The 19688-nt window shown below is 36.5% G+C and overlaps 1 protein-coding gene across 2 annotated transcripts; it reads right to left on the reverse strand.

Moving 5' to 3' along the window:
• Positions 1-9208: 9208 nt before the first annotated feature.
• Positions 9209-18482, reverse strand: LOC130726400 (sister chromatid cohesion protein PDS5 homolog C-like). 2 transcript variants are annotated; one of them, XR_009014824.1, is made up of 16 exons: positions 18150-18482; positions 16804-17007; positions 16518-16699; positions 16159-16285; positions 15836-16030; positions 15689-15736; positions 14199-15590; positions 13959-14069; positions 13713-13786; positions 13121-13172; positions 12576-12665; positions 12459-12502; positions 10754-10822; positions 9980-10681; positions 9848-9903; positions 9209-9708 (listed from the first exon to the last, which is right to left on the reverse strand). XR_009014824.1 is itself a non-coding variant. In XM_057577660.1 (15 exons), the coding sequence occupies exons 1-14, from the start codon at positions 18276-18278 to the stop codon at positions 9982-9984; spliced, it is 3417 nt and encodes a 1138-aa protein (XP_057433643.1). In that variant the 5' UTR covers positions 18279-18482; the 3' UTR covers positions 9209-9903; positions 9980-9981. The 2 variants fall into 2 exon arrangements, 1 of the variants encoding a protein (XP_057433643.1); XM_057577660.1 differs by having other exon boundaries at positions 9209-9903.
• Between the last annotated feature and the right edge of the window lie 1206 nt (positions 18483-19688).

Genomic DNA, 19688 nt, shown 5'->3' on the forward strand with positions numbered 1-19688 from the left:
TATGAATCAAAGTCATGCGTGCGTGTGTAAGTATGAACTAAATCGAGTATTTTATTATATCCATGTTGTCAACAATAAATTTTTAATGTTTATCATGTACTTTTATAAATAAAGTTCACTTTCATCGTAAAAAACACTGAGTACCGTTAAGAAAAAATCGACACTAATGTTGAGTTAGCGTGGGCATTGAAGTTGGCTCGTGTTCTTTGGTACAAGAGCTAAGGTAAAAAATAGAACTAAGGTCTCAAGAAAGTGACTGTAACACCCCGGTTTCTCAACTGAGGAGTCACATTAGTAACCTAACAAGTTTAAGGACTATTTCGTAATCCTAAGAAAACACAATATATTTTTTTTTCCTCTTCGAAACAGCTGAACATAATTGAATATATAACATAGACTTCATTCAACAATACATTCCCGACATAATTATAATAGTGTCTTACATCATCATGAACCGGTTTTCAAAATAAGTACGCTCACTTAGACAAGTGGCGAATATAAGGTTTAAACAACAGAGTTTTCAGAAGGAAAAAGAAACTCAAACATAGTCCACCAAAAAGGGAGAAGCAACTGCTTCATCCACCTCTACTCGACCGCCCACGGTCACGGTCTCCAACTTGAACAGCTAAGCTTCAGCGGAAGGCTCTCCATCGCCTAATAGCGTTAAGCGCCCAAACAACAAATAGCAAATAGAAAGGGTTAACTCCATGCAACTACCATGTATAAAAGAGAAAATCATGCTATTCGAATTTAATTATCTAGCATGGTAAATAACCTAGCAACCTAACTCATCTCATATATCAACATCTTAACATAGATTAACTCAGATAATAATAACCTCAACAATGTAACATCAAATCAGATATCAATAAACCAATAACTAAAATCCAACAACATAGGGTTAGGTGTTAGTTCCCTATAATGCAACTATATGCTACTATCAAAATGGATCGATCAGCAACGTCTCTCAAGACGGGACAATCACGCGGGACCACACCCACCTCATAGCCACTTAACGCCACTCCGGACGGGACAATCGCGTGGGACCACACCCACCTCATCGCCACTTTAGAACATCTCGAAAGATGGGACAATCCCGCGGGACCACACCCACCTCATTGCCACTTTATAACGCCTCGAAAGACGGGACAATCACGTGGGACCACACCCACCTCATCGCCACTTAAGGACCAAAGCCTATATGCCAAGTCAGTCAACAACAATCTCCAATCCAATGATTAATTCGGAGTAACCACATGTTATTCCTATTATCAACGAACATAACTCAATTCAATTGCATACCAACTCAGTTTAATGACAGAAACCAGTAAACGGCCGAAGCCTCTCAGAAAACGGAGACACACGTCTCAATAAGTTTACTCGGCCGAAGCCTTCAGAAACAATCAATATAAGCAAGCATAATAATCATAATCCAATGCCAATCAATATAAACATCTTCATCTCAAACGCATGCAGTGCGATAAAAGCAGGCAAGACTCAAAGACGCTCTAAAACTGAGTTACCCTTACCTTCGTGAGTAGAAGTTGGGCATGGAAGTTGTGAACCTAGAACAAGGAAACACAATCATCAACACAAGCCCTACTAGAAGTAACAGTATCTAATAACGCTAATCGAAACCGGAAAGAAAGTTTTTAAAGCTTCAGAGTTCCTCTTAAGGCACGAATTGACAACAGAACTTCGTTCGCTAAAACGAGCATAACTCGAGCTACAGAACTCGGAATGACACGAAACCAGCGCCAAAATTTCGACAATCGAAAGAGCTACGCAATGGCTCAGGTCATAGAGACCCAAAAATTATTTTTGAACACGGTACCCTAAGCAATAGGTTTCGGCCACTATGTAAAATAGGGTTTCCGAACTTTTTCTTCGATCTAAATCGATTCCTATGTATTCTTAGGCGATATCTAGGCCAGGGAAACTCTCAGAAAAAATTATCGAATCGAAAATTGTCGCAGGGGTATTTTGGTCATAATTTTTAGCTCAGAAATTCAAAATCAGAATTTCGAAAAACAAATTGGATGGGGACGTCACCAACGACGTTTATGACGACTAATCCTACTAGCACTAAGCTAAGGCGATAGTTTTCAGTCCAAAGGACGAAGCTTTGCCCCAAAATGGGTATTTTAAGCAGAATTGAAACTCGACAGTAGTTTTTTCGAGAATCGGCGCAGTATTATTCGCTAAACATACTAAGGAGAACGTAGGGAAGATGTTTAGATAGAAAAATGAAGTATTCAGGATAGTTTTGCAAAAACCTCAAAACTATGAGCACAGAAAGACATAGTGAAAAGCTACGGAAAAGACGATCAGAGGTAAGGATTAGCGACTATACCTCGATACCTTGAAGTAGCAACTGTTTAATCAACGATCAAGCAAGAAATGAAGAAAACCTCTTCTTCCTCTTCCTCTTGGTGAAGCTCGCAGGTTTGGAGAGAAAATGGTGGAGTTTTTGTGATTTTTCTCATCTTTCTTGCTATATATAGAGGATGGAAAACGCGGGAAAATGAAAGTTTCGCGATTCCGATTTTTCCGGCTTCATTCTCCGTGAATTCTAAGATAGGTTTTGACGACATAATTCCAAAACTAAAAAGAGGTTTCCTAGTATTTTAGGTGACTAATGCAAAGTCGGTGTAAAACTATTTTTACCCGATAAGTTACTTTTTGCATCGAATGTCGGAAGAGAAAACTTCCTTCTGAAGAAAGATTGAAATCATCGAGAGAAATGGGTGTACGCGTGTGGAATCTTCATTTGAAGCTCCGAATAGAAAAAGTCTTCATTGTCGGTTGATTCTAGGGTTTTGAACTATCAGTGATTCGGTTTCGGCAAACTTCCGATGATTGGAATCGGACGTTCGTACATCCTAGAGTTTCGCCTTGAAACGCTTGTTATGGAAAGGAATAAGAGAAAGTCTTATATTCCTCTTGAAGATTTTTGGAATTTTTCCCATAGTGTTCCAAGGGTGGAAGATCTTTGGAAATTTTATTCCTATAGTGTTCCAAGGGTGGAATTAATCTTTTCCTAAGGTTCTTGTCCTAGGTTTAAGCGAATACTGCTTGCGTCATAAGTTCCGTCGATTCGAATCTTGTCCTTAACCTTCTCGTGAAATATCTTCACCATACATTTATTCCATTTAATAAACGTTTATCCAGCTTCCTTACTTCACGTTACATCGAAATTATTCGTGAATAAGAAATTTCACTAATTTATTCTAAGCTAAAAACTTGGGTCTTATAGTGACTTTAGCAATATCTCTAAAAATAATTTTTGATAGACCACGAGGAGGAAGTGTTGGCCCAAAATATTTGGCCCAAAACGCATGGGGCAATCGAAAATGGACCAAAGGAATTAAGAAAAAACGCCAAGTTAAAGAGGTAGTCAAATTCGACAAAGGGACACTGGTAACCGTTGCTACAAACACGGGTGTATTTAACATGTGCAGCATTGACTGAGTCAGTTAGGAGAGCATGTGTTTCTCACCACGATGGCTAAGTACGTGGCCAAGAAGCAGTTGAAGCAGTTGAAGAACACGACCCTCACCGCTACGCATGGAACTTCCAGAGCAAGCATCAGATCGTGGGGGAATCAGACCCACTAACCCATCCAATAAGGAAGAAAACCGCCAAAGACACGCGGGGCATGGAGCTCTCTATAAATAGGAGAATCCAATTCAGAAAAGGGGTTCCCAACTCAGCTTTAAAAATCACTAAAAAGCTCTCATGTCCGCATCAAAGAGACTCAACGAGCCTAACGTGATCATGGAGGAGTATGTTGCCGAACCAGCCGTTTATAATTCCTGCACTTAGATTTTCGAATTTGTTGCCATTGTTGCTTTTGTTAGATTTACTGTCGAAATTATGAGTTTGGATTTATGTAAAGCTTTTCAATTAGTGAATTTTATCTTCAAGCCCGTTTGATTGCCTTGCGTTTTGTCTTTGAATCTTTATTTCATTGTCTTGCGTTTTGTCTTTGAATCTTTATTTCCTTTTATCCTTTGACACACGGTTGTCGAAAAACCCGATTTCACACGCGCTTTGGGAAGACGTTTTCCCAAAAGAACCCTTAATTCGCAAAACTCTTAAACTTTTTCCAGTCGAATTTGGAAGATGTTTGTTTACCAAATATCACGGTAAACAGGAAGTTAACGAAATAATAATTTGGACTCTAAAGAAGCACCAAGCTTGACGAGAAAGTATGTTATCGCATCTCATTCTCGACGAACGTGCTGCATTGATCAATCCCAAGAAAGATGAAGATGATACTGGAACAGAAACACGATGATACTCGAAGTTGTGTTGCGAACCAAATCTAATGTCATTTGCAAATTCGTTTAAATAGTTACACGGAAAAACAAAGTCTCTACACAAGCACAAACCATAAGAATGGTTAAAAGCTCCACCTTCAGAATTTTACCAAACCTGAAAACCCTACCAACCACCGGCCATACCATCTCTAAACAAGCCACCAAAATCTACCCTTACTAAAAGGCATATACTAATTTAGATATGATTGAATTTTTATGCACTTTCATACAATTATTTTTTTACTAAAGTAAGATTTCAATTTAATTAAGATAACACATATCTAAAAATGATTGAATGTTAATTTAAAGAAATTCTACTTTTATGTTTTATTGTGTGTGAACCTTAAACCCATTTAGATATAAGGTTCACCTTAGATATAATAACGATTTATTCCTCTTTACTTTTTATATATTTCTTCTCTACTTATTTTCTTCTCATATATCAGTATGTTATATCACACTATCTATCTTATAATTTACATTTCTCATTTTTCTTTATATTTCTCTTAATGTGTGAAAATAAAATATGATCCAATTCCAAATAAACAAAATTTCTTTTAGAAAATTGGTTAAGTAGAGTGAGGGAGTGATACACATGACTACATGAGTGTAGTTTCACTTTCACTTTCTCTTCCATTTCTATCACATTATTTATTTTATTTTTTAACAGCATAGTCTCTTCATTTATCTCATAGGTGAAGGGCTATTTGATTTGTGAATAAAACATGATTCCATGAACATAGAAGCTAGCGTTGATGAAGAGGGTACTAATTCCATGCCGATGGATGAGCCCCAGTCCACCATGTGAATGGGATGTTGGTGTTTTTGGGAATTGGGGGTGATAGATAGGACGTTTGATCTGCGACATTTGGGGGAGACAACTGATTATTGATTCCCAAATATCTTCTCTCTCACCCTAAAATAGTAGTAAAACATTGAATTCTCCTTTTACATTTCCTTCTTCTTGTACTATCTGTCTGTTACTATTTTCGTCCACTTCCTATAAAAATCTTATCTTATCTTCTCCTCGATTTAACTATTACCCGTACAAGCACTAAGAATAGCCCCTGTTAATAACAGTACTAATGAGTAATGACTCATTACAGATACACAGCATCAATAATCTAGAAATTTTACCTTGTAAAGCAGTATATACATGTGAATATGTGATATGTTTTCTTCCAAAACACATAGAAATATACCAACAATTTATTAATACTTATAATTTAAAGAAAGGTACCGGTGATTTTCTCATCAATTATTTTAAAAAATTATTGGTATATTTCTATGTTAAAATATTTGTGGTGGTAAAGTTATTCAAAGGTTTGGGCAGGTGTCCACATGGGGGGAGGGTGTACGAAGAGGCCCCTAATTGAGGTGCCATCCATTTATCGTCGCATTCGTAGCAGACACACTCACTCACAGGAAGAAGAAGACATAGAACTGTAGAAGGGACCGTTTCTTCGTACTTTCTATCCTCTCTTTCATTTTTTATGTTTTCCAATTTTTTAGCTATAGAATATGAACAGTATATATAATATTTTAGACTCAAATAGATTTTTTTTTACATCGGAAAATACTCAAATAGATTTTTGATCCCTATAAATATTTTTTTTTCAAGTCCTTATAAATATTTTTTTATTGTATATTGTAAAACTTTAAATGTTTATTCCAGTTTTATGTGATTAGTAGGGAACCGTTAAATGCTTACATGATCAATTTTTATCTCAGTTAACAATGTCATGCTAACGCCAAGTCTCGTCATTGCAAACCAAACATGAGAACAAATGAAATAATATATTTTTGGTATGTATAATCCTTGGAGATTATTCATTAGTTTTAGTCCTCTTTCAAGTGGTGATTAGGGTCTTAAGGCAACTAAACTAATCATTCATGTGAACCAACGGTTGATAAGTGTTACTTAATAAAATGGTAGGCTCGTGTACTTTTAGACTAATAGTGAGACAATGTCCTACGCATATATATGAGAGTAAGATTCCTAAGTTGAGATAATATCTATTATTACCGGACATAGTATATATCTATTATATCTTAACACGCTAACTGTAGATATGACATGTCATCATATCTTGACATGAATTTCTTCTAGTTTGTTACACGCTAAGTGTATAAATATTACACACATGAGACACTCATCAACTACACACTATTTTTTAACCCTAATATTTTTTGACTTGATCGTCGGAGTGCCCACCTCCAGCATGTCACCTGATCGCTGGATACAAGAAGATGAAGTCCTTCCACGGAGGAGCGGTCCAACAAAATTAAACAACCCTTCTGCGCATCCATGTGTCTTTACTCGGGATCATCAATCTCTTACTAGAACATTAACGTTGTATGTAGGAAATCGGTAGTGTATTCTCATCCATCACTACTATGACAAACACAAGAAGGAAGCAGCGAAAATTGAATGGAAGAGAGTATGCTCCTAGTCACGATGGTCAACACAACTCAAACGACGTCTATGTGGCGAGGAAAAAGCGACGGTGCCCTCATCTCTATATATAGGCCGCCTAATCCATTTAGGGAAGGAGTAAGGAATGGAAAGTCCACTAAGACTGAAGTGTTGGTCAGGTGGTGGACCTTTGGCTACAACCCGGAAGAAGTCCCATAAAGAAATGATGCAGATCTTCCATTTTCTACCAGCCCAACCCAAAAAGTAAAGTCCCCTTGACATATTCATCGCGTCCAACAAGCATGGTTACAAGTGAATCAATCATGATTATGATGAAACCATCGCAATCGAAGCACAGAACATTAATATGTTAGTAACCAAAGTGTTGGTTGATCAATAAAGTTCATTTGACGTCTTAATTTATTCTTGTTTTTTAGTAAGGGTAGTCCTAATTCATTTCCTTATAGCCATTATAAAAAGTTAAAAACAATATATCTTTATTTTCCGTTGTGAGTGATGTTTTGATTCTATTCCATTCATTTACATCCCATTACACCGATCCATATATAAACTAATCTTCAATTTTGGCATTACGTACAACAACTTTTATATATTCACACTTATTTCTTTTTTCTTTTTCTATCACAATATCTATTATTTGTTTCATTTCTTTCTCGTATATTCTTACCTCTCTATTTTATGGAGGTGGAACGAGTGTGAACATTTTTTTCCCTTTATATGTGAGAAACTTTTCAAAAAAGATTGACAAACATACACAAAGATGAGACAAACAACATTATGATTTGTGGTGATTTTAAACCACCGCCACAATCCGCGTGAACTTAAGAAAACATGAAACGAAGATTGTAAGATTAAAAACAACCAAGATTCAAATAAATTTAAAACATCTATTTGTGAATGTTTATACAACGTCATTCCATTTTTTCATGTGAGAAATATTTCTAATTAGTAATGAGAATGTTTTTTTTTTAAATCAAGTAATGAGAATGTTACTTTATGGGAATAGGTAAGTAAATCCTGATAATTTATTTATATAAATAATTGAATTTAAAAGTGTTTAATAATCATACTCACTTGAAAAATTACTTTTTTTATAATGCAATTTTATCCTTTTAGGGTGAAATTTAATTATTTATTTTCACTCATGAAAATCTCTGTCAAATCTAGCAAGTTGAGCTTGCGAATTAAAAAGGGTGGAATTTCAGTTCCTTAGCAACACGACAAAAGTAAAGTCACTTTTGCTTCGTGTCCCATATCTTCACTTTGTTTTGACTGTCTCTTAAAAAAGTGAACGGCAATTAACACTTTGCCGTAATGTTTGACCAATTTAAAGGAAGAAAAATCTGAGATACATTAATCACCACTAGAAAGGGACAAGAGAAAGTTAAAGATTGCTCTGATCTTCCATCTGCAAAGTTATATGTTAATAATCATGTATTGATGCAACAACAAGGTTTAATACGTTGAATTGATGAACTCTTTAGTCATTTAATCAAGGTTTAATTTCTGGACAATGTATATAGAGAATTATTTATTGAAAGAGACATACTCACTTAATGTTAATGTGATCTCAGAATCTCGAGTAGATTAGTCTCTTAGTTGCCGGTTGTGAGAATAACTTAATATAAAAATAAATAAATAAACCGATCCAGATTTAGAGTTCTAACAACCAACAAAAAGAAAAGGCAAAACCCTTCCACTAGATATATGATGAGAAAAGGGATACTTCAGCGTAGCCTATCAGAATTAGGAAGATATAACCCAATTCAAAAGCTAGCTAAGAGTTGAGGGTTGCTTATAAATGTTATCAATGTCATTTCTAATCAATGTGAGACTTCTAACATAGCTTGTGAGGATTGCAATTTGAAAAGTGATAATTAATCACAAAACAAAATCTTTGCAATATTTAGCTCATTGAAAAAAAGTGTTTTGATAAGAGGCGAAACGTATACACCAAGGAAAAAAGGGAAATAAGATGAAACAAAAGCTGAACGCATTGACAATGAAAACTAATCGAGACCACAAGCTATCAACTCATTAACTCATTGACAAAGAAAAAACCCCGGATGAAAAGCCATAAAACAAAGCCTGACAACCCTTTTCATTGATGTATGCTACTTCTATAGGAAGTTGAATATAACAAATATTTAATTTTAAGCATCTGACAACGTATATGCAGAAATTAGACAGAAATAGAGGATGAAATTGCAGAGGACGTTTGCCAAATGTAACGGATTAGAATTAGAATACTGATGGGAAGAAAAGTGCTCGGCTGGCCCACACAAATTTTTTTCTCCTTTTTGGTAAAAAAACTGATTGGGCCGAAGACTACAAGCAGAGTTTCCGTCTAAAATTCATTTCAACCTTGAAAAACAGTAAAAACAGCAGGACTGTACTTAAGTTTTCTCCTTATTGAAGACAATCATTTAATCGTAAATGCGACCAATCATAGTAGAAACATCAATAAGTGCATCTTTAAAAATCCTTCACAATTAATTCTAAAGTTAGAATCAATTATGCAGAAAAGCTTCCATGGTGGCTTCTAGTTTCAGAGAGGAAAGGGAAGCCAACACAAACATGCTGAAGATATAGTGCAAGCTGATATTCATACCTAATGTTTACAGAACTGAAATCCATAGAACTAAAGCTTCGCCTAAAAGTAATACAGCGCTGATATCCATTTACTACCTAACTAGATGCAGATCGAAACCAGAAAAACCATACAAAACAGGGTTATCCTCCCAATTAGTGCCCGGAACTTCAATACTAGCTTCTACTCATTCAACTATGCTCAAGGTTCAACAATAAACATCATAGCCCAATCCTAAGCAATGTACATACTCGATCCTGGGTGGCCTTCTGTCAGTCTTGGAGAGTGCCAAAGCATTCTTTCATGGAAGGTTGCAAACCAAATGATTTTTAGCTACTGCCTTCAGAAAATATCCCCATCTAGAAACAATTAAAAAACAAAAAAGAGCTAAAGATGTTAACCTATTATTAACCCATACTATGAAACTAAACTAGCCTGACTAAGGATAACAATGCTAGCAGCAATAAAAGACAATTACAGCAATTCATGAACAGGTACCTAACACAGCTTAGATTTACCAGAGGACTCAGGCCAGAGAAAGAAATATTCAAATGCTGTAAGCAAAAGAGACACTGATTAGCTGAAGACAAGCAAGTAGTTGAGGAATAAAAAGCAAGAATAAGTATTCACTTCTAGCTTCTTTGACGCTTCTTTTCACGCTTGGCACCACTTCCTTGTGCCTTAGATGAAATTGACAACTTGCCCTTTGTATCTTCTACCTCTCTTGATGAAACATCTGAGCTCTCATTCTCTGGATCTTTTCTCTTCAACAAAATAGACATCAGCTTGTCACTGTCTTTGACATCAGACTTTCCGCTGCTTTTGGGGAGCTTTCTCTTAGAAGAAGCAGTCTTTTGGGTTGTTTGCTTGGATTTTCCACTCTTCAGGGTTTCTTTCTTAGACTTGGCAGAGGGTGTTGGCGTGCTAATGTCATCATCCTCTGACAACTCGGCCTTGGTATCTTCTACCTCTCTTGATGAAACATCTGAGCTCTCATCCTCTGAATCTTTTCTCTTCAAAGCAGACTTCACCTTGTCACTATCATTTACATTGGACTTTCCATTGCTTTTTGGGGGCTGCTTTCTCTTGGAAGCAGCAGTCTTCGGAGTTTTTTGTTTGGATTTTCCACTCTTCATGGTTTCTTGCTTAGACTTGGCAGAGGGTTTTGGTGTGGTCTTAGATTTGCTAGTCATTTTTTGTTCAGGAGTATATTTACTGCCACCACTTCTAGGAGTGGTGTCCTTGGAATCTTTGGATTTGTTGCCGTCTTTGGACTTATGGCCAGACTTCAGGGATATGCCTTTAGATCCACCTGATCCTGTTGCTCCAAAACTAGAAATCGAAGGAAAAATTAGATATCAAACCGTGGGGGGCACAAAAATAGATTTCTTCATATTGACAAACCTGGAAGAAGCACCCGTCTTTCCTTGCTTAGTTGATTGACTGCTTGATTTTCCTTTCTTCGTTGGTGGCCTGAATAGGATCATAGAACCAATCCATGCAATGTAAGAACAACTAAAGCACAGCTCAAAAGCACACCGTGTCGGACAGAGCATCAAAGAGAATAGCAAAATAAAACAATCAATACAGACATTCAATCGAATCCCTTGTGATACAGGGGAAACATAAAACAATGTACCAACACAATCTCTTCTAAATGACATCTACTTCCATTTTCCAACTCAAGCCCAGCTTAATAGCTTGACGAAGGGGGTAGTAGTCAACTAGTCATGACCTAAATTTGGCATATTTCGTACAGATTGTTAAAAATATTTCCTTTTTATTAAAGGACAGCAGTTCTGTTACTTTATTAAACATATTTTTATCACTCAACGCAACATATCACCAAATTACCTGAAAATATTGAGATTTAGGGGTCATATATAATCATGGTAGCATTTTTCAAACAATGCATCCACAAATCACCAACAAGCAAAAACAGCACGAACACACCAACAAGGCCAAGGACACTGAACAGGTAGAGATACATTTTCCACAAGTGCTCAACATCACCAGATATGGTCTCTAATTTAGAATCCTCACAGGTAGGGGTGCACATGGGTTGGGTTGGATGAATTTTGGAGAAAATAAAATCCGAACCGATCAAAATTGTATGGGTTGAGTTTGGTTGGATTTCACGAATTTCTTCTTCGGACCCGATCCGAACCAACCCGACGAAGTTTGGATTGGGTTGGATGGATTTAGAGGGTCCATATATTAAAATAATAATATATCTGAAATATTAAAAAATCTTGCAAAAATTATTATAAATTCAGAAAGTTATAAAAAATACTAAATATGTTATTATACTAAATAGCATGAAAAAGACACAAAAAGTTATAGAAATAATACCATATAAATGACATATAGCCAAATATCATGAAAACATAAAACTTAATTACTAAATGACATGAAACAATCTAATATAAATAGTATCTAAAAAGTCAAAAACAACACTAAATGTCATGTCATGACACTTAGAACTTAGATGTCTCTAACATGCCAAATAACTATATATAAACATGTAACAAATAACTACGAACAAATACTCTAAGTTCAAATATGACAAATAACTACAAATACTTAAGTCTCAAAGTTTCAAAAAGTCATCACTCCGACACTAGCACTTCAAGTATGAGTAAAATTATAAAAATTATTATTATATGTATGAATTCTGGGTTGGGTTGGATGGATTTGAACTGAATCCGAAATCCGATCCGAACTTGGTTGGGTTGTAGTAAAATCCATCCGACTAACCTGATTGCCCGATCCAACCCGCATTTTTTCTATTGGATCAGATTGGGTTGGGCGGGTTCATTGGATTTACCCAGCCTATGTTCACCCCTACTCACAGGCATAGCGGTGAGACTAACCCTAGAGGTGGTGGTGGTGGTTAAGCAAAGTCCTAATAAAGTGGTGAAACTGCTGACATTGTAGACAAGTTGGTTTGGAGTCACAGTCCACTTTCACCAAGACCAACCACTGTTGGACGGGTGTGCGCGCGCGCACACTATACAAACACACTTACAAGTACTAAAAGATCATTTTCTGACAACATAACATAAAGATGTCAATATAATAAATGACATTAACATTATGCAGAACATACATTTCAGCAGAACCATCAAGACCTGCCTGATCACTTCCTTCTTCCTGTCCACAGAAATGATAGCGTTAATTTAGGCACAGAAAACTTAATATTAAAAAATACAAGACAGAGACCAACCCCATCAGCATCTGAATCAGCTTTTTTAATGACCCCCCATTTTTCCTCCCTAAGATTTAATGTTTCTTCATCACCATCATCATACAACACCTGAAATAGAGAACATGTGTCAGAAGATAACTAGTGTGCTTACATAAGCTTTGACGAAAACACTTGCAAGATATAACTTTTTTCTCTCTCGTAGTGCTAATCTTTCTGCCTAATGAGAAAAGAAAAGTGCATTTTTTATTTTCTTTTTCAAAACTCCAATTATATAAAACTTGTATGCACATTTTTAAATTACAAATGCAAAATTTCTTGGAAAAAAGGTTAAACAATCAGGCCAACCAGATAAGCACTAGTATGCTATACCCTTTTGCCATCTAAAGCTATGCCCTTAAATATACCCCCCAACACAGACCTTTAAGCAAGAAATTAAGCCAGTCAGAGAAGCAACCATTACTACTGGAAGGGGGTAAATCTATACAACAGAATAAAAAGCACAGTCCATTTTCAAGTAATAGAAAGGGTGGCAACAGAGATAACTGAATAAACTGCCAAATCACCTTGTGCTTCTTTCTGGCGGAATCAAATGAATTAACGACACCCGTGTAAAACCTGTAAAAAATTCTGTGTCAATAAAATAGATAATACATACTTCCATTCCAAAATTAAGAAGGTGACTAAGAGCACACAACAGAATATGCATGTGACTGAACCAAAAAGCCACAAAATAGGATATCCCGGAGTTCAATTCAGATATATACTCCCGCTAGTTCACATTAAAGGTTTCTCACAGTAAACTTTACAATACATCTGCTACAGATTCTGAAAAGTGAAAAGTAATCAGGTTGTGCGTTAAGGTATATTTTAACACACAAACTGTTGAAAGAAATTAAGATAAAACATACAACATAAGCAAGGAAGGGAAATATTGAACTCAAACCATTCAGACGATGACAGCTTCACCAAAAATGTATACACGATATCTATCATAATTGTTATCCACACATCGGAAATATGATCAATTCAAACAACATAAAGCAACATCGTCCCAGATTAGGAGGTCCAGAAACAAGTGATCCATATACCCTTGTTAGCCAAAATTTCCAGTGATAGCATGTAAAACTCAAAAATGAAGTAATGCTAAGTACTTACTCACGATCCTCAGGCCACCAAACTTTAACCCGTAAACCAACAAGGTTTTCACCATATTTCTTTGTATCAGACTCCTGATAAAGTAGCATGATAATTAGAAATCAAAGTGGGAAGAAAGAAAAAGTTAGTGATTACTAATTAGAATTTAGAAAGATGAACAAAAAGAAAGGATTTTCCTAGAGAAAACGTGCCTAATAAATACATCATTAAGTTTTTATGAAATTTTAGAGCAATCAGGATACATACTTTTTCTTTTCCTGGAGTACGTTTCCTCTTTGCACTTGTCAGGGGAATCTCCTCTGTATTTTCAGATTTAGTGGATTTTGTACCAGACCTTGGAGAATACACCGTCATTTCCTAAATAATTAAAATGATTCCATCAATCCATTCTATTAATAATAGAAGAAAGCAAAACAAAACCATGTTGTAATAGTAATGAATGAAAATAGCAATGAACAGGCCCCACATAAAACACAAAAGAAGAACCTTATCAACATCTATAGCAGAAGATTTTGCAACAGCTGCTTCAGAGTTAGCTTTGCCCCGCCCTGACTTTTTATTGTTCTCCAGCTTCCTTGAAGAGGATCCACTACCACCCTTCTGTTCATCTAGTTTCTTTGCCGAGTGCTTTTTAGCATTAATATCACTTTTGTGTTCACCTAACTTCTTTGCTGAATTCTTTTTAGCATCAACATCACTTGCAGCCCCACTTCCTTTTTTGACTAAATCTGCCACAGTAGTATCTTTAACATCAGAGTTTCGACCAAGGGCTTTCTTTACTGAACGCCTGGCAGGTTTGGCTTCTGAATTACTTGCTCCTCTAGACACCTTAATTGAAACATCCTCTGTAGCCCCTTCTTTAGCAGGGATATCCTTAATTTTTGCTTTTCCAAGTTTCTTTGAACGAATTTGGTCATGGAGGTTCTCACTTGTTGAAGGAGAAGCTTTAACTTCAGATTCATCATCGCATGCTTCGGGTGAAGAAATATCAGCATGAGTCTCTTTGTCATCCTCTGTAGGTCCAGCTGCTTCAACAGAATGGCCTTCATGGGGGGAACTGGGAGCTTCAGAGTCCAGCCTTTTCTCAGCTTCCTTCTCATGAGCGACAGTAGTATCTTTAACATCAGAGTTTCGACCAAGGGCCTTTTTCACTGAGTGCCTGGCAGGTTTGGCTTCTGAATCACTTGCTCCTTTAGACATCTTATTTGAAACATCCTCTGCAGCCCCTTCTTTAGCAGGGTCCTCCTTCATTTTTGCTTTTCCAAGTTTCTTTGAATGATTTTTGTTAGGGAGGTTCTCACTTGTTGAAGGAGAACCTTTAACTTCAGAATCATCATTGCATGCTTCGGGCGAAGAAATATTAGCATGAGTCTCTTCGTCTTCCTCTGTAGGTCCTGCAGCTTCAACAGAATGGTCTTCATGGGGGGAACTGGGAGCTTCAGAGTCCAGCCTTTTCTCAGCTTCCTTCTCATCAGCATCAACTTGATCCTGTGACCCTGCTACAACAGAAGGCTTCTCAGCTTCCTTCTCATGAGCCACAACTTGACCCTGTGACCCTGCTTTAACAGAAGGTTTTCTTGATTTAGTTGAAGATCTTGATTTCCTCCTTCGCCTCTTGGTGGTTTGTTTTGGTTTTCCTCCATCATTGTCAACCTTTTCAGCGTCCAAATTATTGAGTTCCCTCTGACCAGATACATCCAAAGATTCAGAGTGACCAGAACAATCAGTATCCTCTTGCTTATTGGACTTCGAATCTGCTAAAGCATTATCTTCTCTGACACATGCAACACCATTGCTCATGACTGACTTCGGCGATCTGTTCCCATTAGGATTATCTTGTTGAGAATGTTCAGCTTCCGTTGCATCTCCTTTAGCCGCCTGATTAAACCATAATTAACATGTACTAGTGATCAATTCTGGGGGGAAAATCCAGAACCAGATCAGACCAATATAAAAAAATGCACAAGGAAGCATACTTGTGTTGTCTCCTCTGATGATTGCTTTGGTGACTTGCCCTTATCTTCCTGAAAAAAGGTATAAAAGATCAAAACAATCTCAATAATAAATTTCACATAATGAAATACTTCAAATAATAATTGGCAAAAGGCCAAAGCATAACTTACCACATGCTCACTACTAACACATACATCATTTTTTTCGAAGCTATCAGATGCATCTTGGCATATTTTAGCAAGTATCTTACTGTCATCCACAGATATGCCCAAGGTTTTGACTGCTTGTACTAAGTAGGGTTGAAGCTTGGTTGCACAATTTTCAAGGACCCTCTCCACCAATTGTAGGGCAATTGGAGAAACTTCCTGGATAACAATGATTATCATGATCATGACAGCGATTAATATATGTCATATGAATATTGAAAAACAAGGTTCCAATTCATAATCACAATATACTAAACACAATGAAATCAAAACTCTTGAACTCCAACCTCATTGTCTTTCTTAAAAGTGGCCAGGAGTGGACAAAGTAAATCCATGGATATATCTTCACTTTCTTCCAGAACAAGTGTCATAACTGTTTCCATGGATGAAAAAACATCCTCAGGATGATGTTCCCTGAAAGTATAGAATGGGGCTGGTTAGAACAATGCCCCCCCTTTGAGTTTCCCCAGCTTTCTAAAGAAAAGTTTTTTGATGGATGTAACAGGTAGATGGAAGAAAGAAATCACATTAGGTATACATGGTATTAACCAAAAAAAATAATTTAAGATCATTTGCCCAGACTGTATTCTGAAACTATCTAAAGCCACTAAGACACTGGAGTTATGCACGAAGCTCCTAGTCTCACCTTATTTCCTTCAAGAAATGCTGAAACATCTCCAAAATCAGGTGATCGCACTCAAGGTCCAGCATTACTACGCATGATCTGACTTTTGCAACAGTTTCAAGCATTGAGAGCTTCTTTGCATATGATCGGCTTGACTTATCATGTAGATTTTCAAATGAAGATACAATTAACTGAAACACCTCCTGGAAGAAAAAAATTCATCAGTAAAGTTTAATTGATTTACTAATGGCTCTTTTAAAAGCATAGTCAGGTCCATTGAACTTGTAGCAGAAAAAATGGTGCACACCTTCATTTCATCATCATCATAAGGAGCATCAGGTGCAGTGATTCTTGTTATTTCACTAAGACAGGACGCAACTGCAACTTTGACATCAGCATCTGAATGCTTTAAGAAAATTTCTCCAGTTAATGCTTTCAGTGTTGGAGAGAGTGCAGTTTGCATAGATTCATTAGGTGTCTGTTCAATCTTTGATAAGTAACTCTCAACTCGCTGCAGTCCAAAGGAAATAAAGAATAAGTCAAAAAAAGTTCAGTAGATAGGAATGTGTTTCAAGAATTCTATATCTTTTATGACAGAGGAACTTATCAGCTTCACCTCACTTCCGGCTCGTGTTTTATTTTTAAGACAATGAATAGAAACCACTGGTATAAAACCTATTTAAAAATTACAATTAATATAGTTGCATCTGTAGATACCAGTGCACAGGTGGCAGATAATCCACCAGCATTGAGTTTGGCCTTATCTTAAAAGTTAAAACATAACTAATATGGAGGTCTGCAAATCACCCCATACACCTAGAAGTAAAATGTTATAAATTAGGTCTAAATAATACAGTTCAAAGATAATCCTTTTCCATGCCAAGTTTTAAATGTTTTAAAACCAGGATTTGTGATAAGCAAGCGAAAACACAAAGGTTATTAATCAGCCCATAAACTTAACCAAAGTAGCTTGCTTCTGCAAATCAAAATGAAAGCATCTAGCCCCTTCAACGATATTATTTCTTATTCCTCGCCATTAGGTTCTAAACTCAGATTTGAACATAAATCACATTCACATCGCTGATATTAAGACAATCACAATCTTAGAAAACAAGGAAGGGCACGGTGTTGTTCTACTTCTACAATCATTCGCCAATACAAACATGGCTTTTCCAAATAGGCTATACAAAAAGTTCACATTTTCCTCCTATAGTATACTTCCACCTACCAGTCAACCTATTCAAATGTCATTTCTTTGTTGCATTGATCACTAATTCTGACAATTGACGACACTGAACAAACCCTACATCAGGACCTAATTCAATTCTCCCCACTTACATACTTGTTCCAAGCATCCCTAAGAATAAAATCAAGAACGTTGACGCCAATTACAATCAATTCCGGCATGCAAATACTATTTCCAATGAATCTAATTCAATTTCTGGGGGTCTCAACTCTCAATTATCTACAAATGTTCTGTATAACCTAACATAAAAGCTACAACAGTAAAACACTTCTACAACATAGGCTACAGAAATCACAAATTCGCATCAAAAGCACCGACACGCGAACAAACCCTAAAAACGAACTCGAAGATGACGAGCAAAAGGTTAAAACAACAATTCGGTGAAAAAAGGGAATGAGAGCGATTACCTCAAGAATTGAGAGGAGCTCCTCCGCCGACGACGGTGGATCTGCGAGCTCGTTGCCAGCTTTGAGAAGGCGCTCCTCCAGTTCTTTCTCGGAACTCTCCATTGGATGTGCCGCCGTATCTGCGTCCATTTCCACCAGATCTCTGACGGACTCACAGCATCGAAGCCCGCTTCTCACGAATGGAGACGGTGGTTTCCGGCGAAACGAGGAGATTAGGGTTTTTTCTTTTCCTCCGATCGAGAAATGACGGACAGACCGATAAACGAGCACGAGAAGGAGAGTAAAGTGAGTTTTTTAGCAAAATATTCGAGACCAAAATCTGTGATAAATCCTATCCTATCCTTTTATAAAATTGAAAACAACAGTGAGATGAACGATATTCATGTATAATAATAATGGGTATATATGTATATATTGTATATATATACAGAAAATGTATGCAAATAAATAAATTAATAACACCTCTAAATATAAGTATTCGTATATTATTTTATTAGTTAGTTACTTCACTTACTTGTATAAATCTATCTACAATCTGTATAACATTTTCCCCAATTTTTTTAAAAAAAATCCCCCCCCGCTTAAATACCCTTATTATTTTATTCACTTTTTTCACTATATTAAAATAGGGATAAATGTTTAATTAAGAAAAATTTGGATAAATGTCCCACATGGTATCTGGTTGGCGGCACACACAATGAGAGCTCTCGCATTTAATCTCACAACATACACGAGGGAGGATAAAGAGTCTTAACAATAACTAAATCTCAAGTCTGAAATAATGAGCATCTAAAAGTGATCAGATGATCGCCGAGTGATGTATAAATAAAAAATAAGTGAATAAATGTGCAACACCTGTGAGAAATTGATGAAATGGTAAAATATGCTTAATACAGATTCAAATTATAAACATGTCATTCGCCTCTAGCAATCTATCTCGTAGTTCATCATCTTTTTTCTTTGTTGATTTCGATCATCTACACTTAGCGTCATGTTTTGTCGATGCAACATAAGTCTATTGTTCTAACAATAACATCATTTTATTGGGAGGACGTATCATTCTTTTTTATAACGTAAGACGTCTCATTCTTGTATACACTCAACACCATAGTGAACGTTGTCGCACCCTTTTCCAACCATCAAACCCAGTCTTCGTTTGATCTTCATTTCACATAAAAACATCGAGTTATCCTCATTCTCTAACAAAAGGTTGTTTGTTCCCAATATTGCACCTAAAACCATGGTTCTAAAAATCTTATAGGATCGGACCTACCTCGTTCGACTAGTCAGGCCAAGAACTAGTCTAGTATTCAATCCAGAGCAAGCTGATAACTGATACTAGGGATGACAATACGTAGGTCTGGGTAAGGGGTTGTTGTAACCATCCATACACTTACATTTTCAAAAAGTACTCGTACCCGCCTTTATACCGCGTTGGTAGTAACTCGAGTGCCCATCACATTCCTTATGAGTACCCATATGTATGTACCATGCATGTTGCTCACAATTTGTCTAATCAAGGTTATTAACATTTTTTGA

Source organism: Lotus japonicus, chromosome 1, assembly GCF_012489685.1.
Source record: "Lotus japonicus ecotype B-129 chromosome 1, LjGifu_v1.2".
Lineage (NCBI taxonomy): Eukaryota > Viridiplantae > Streptophyta > Magnoliopsida > Fabales > Fabaceae > Lotus > Lotus japonicus.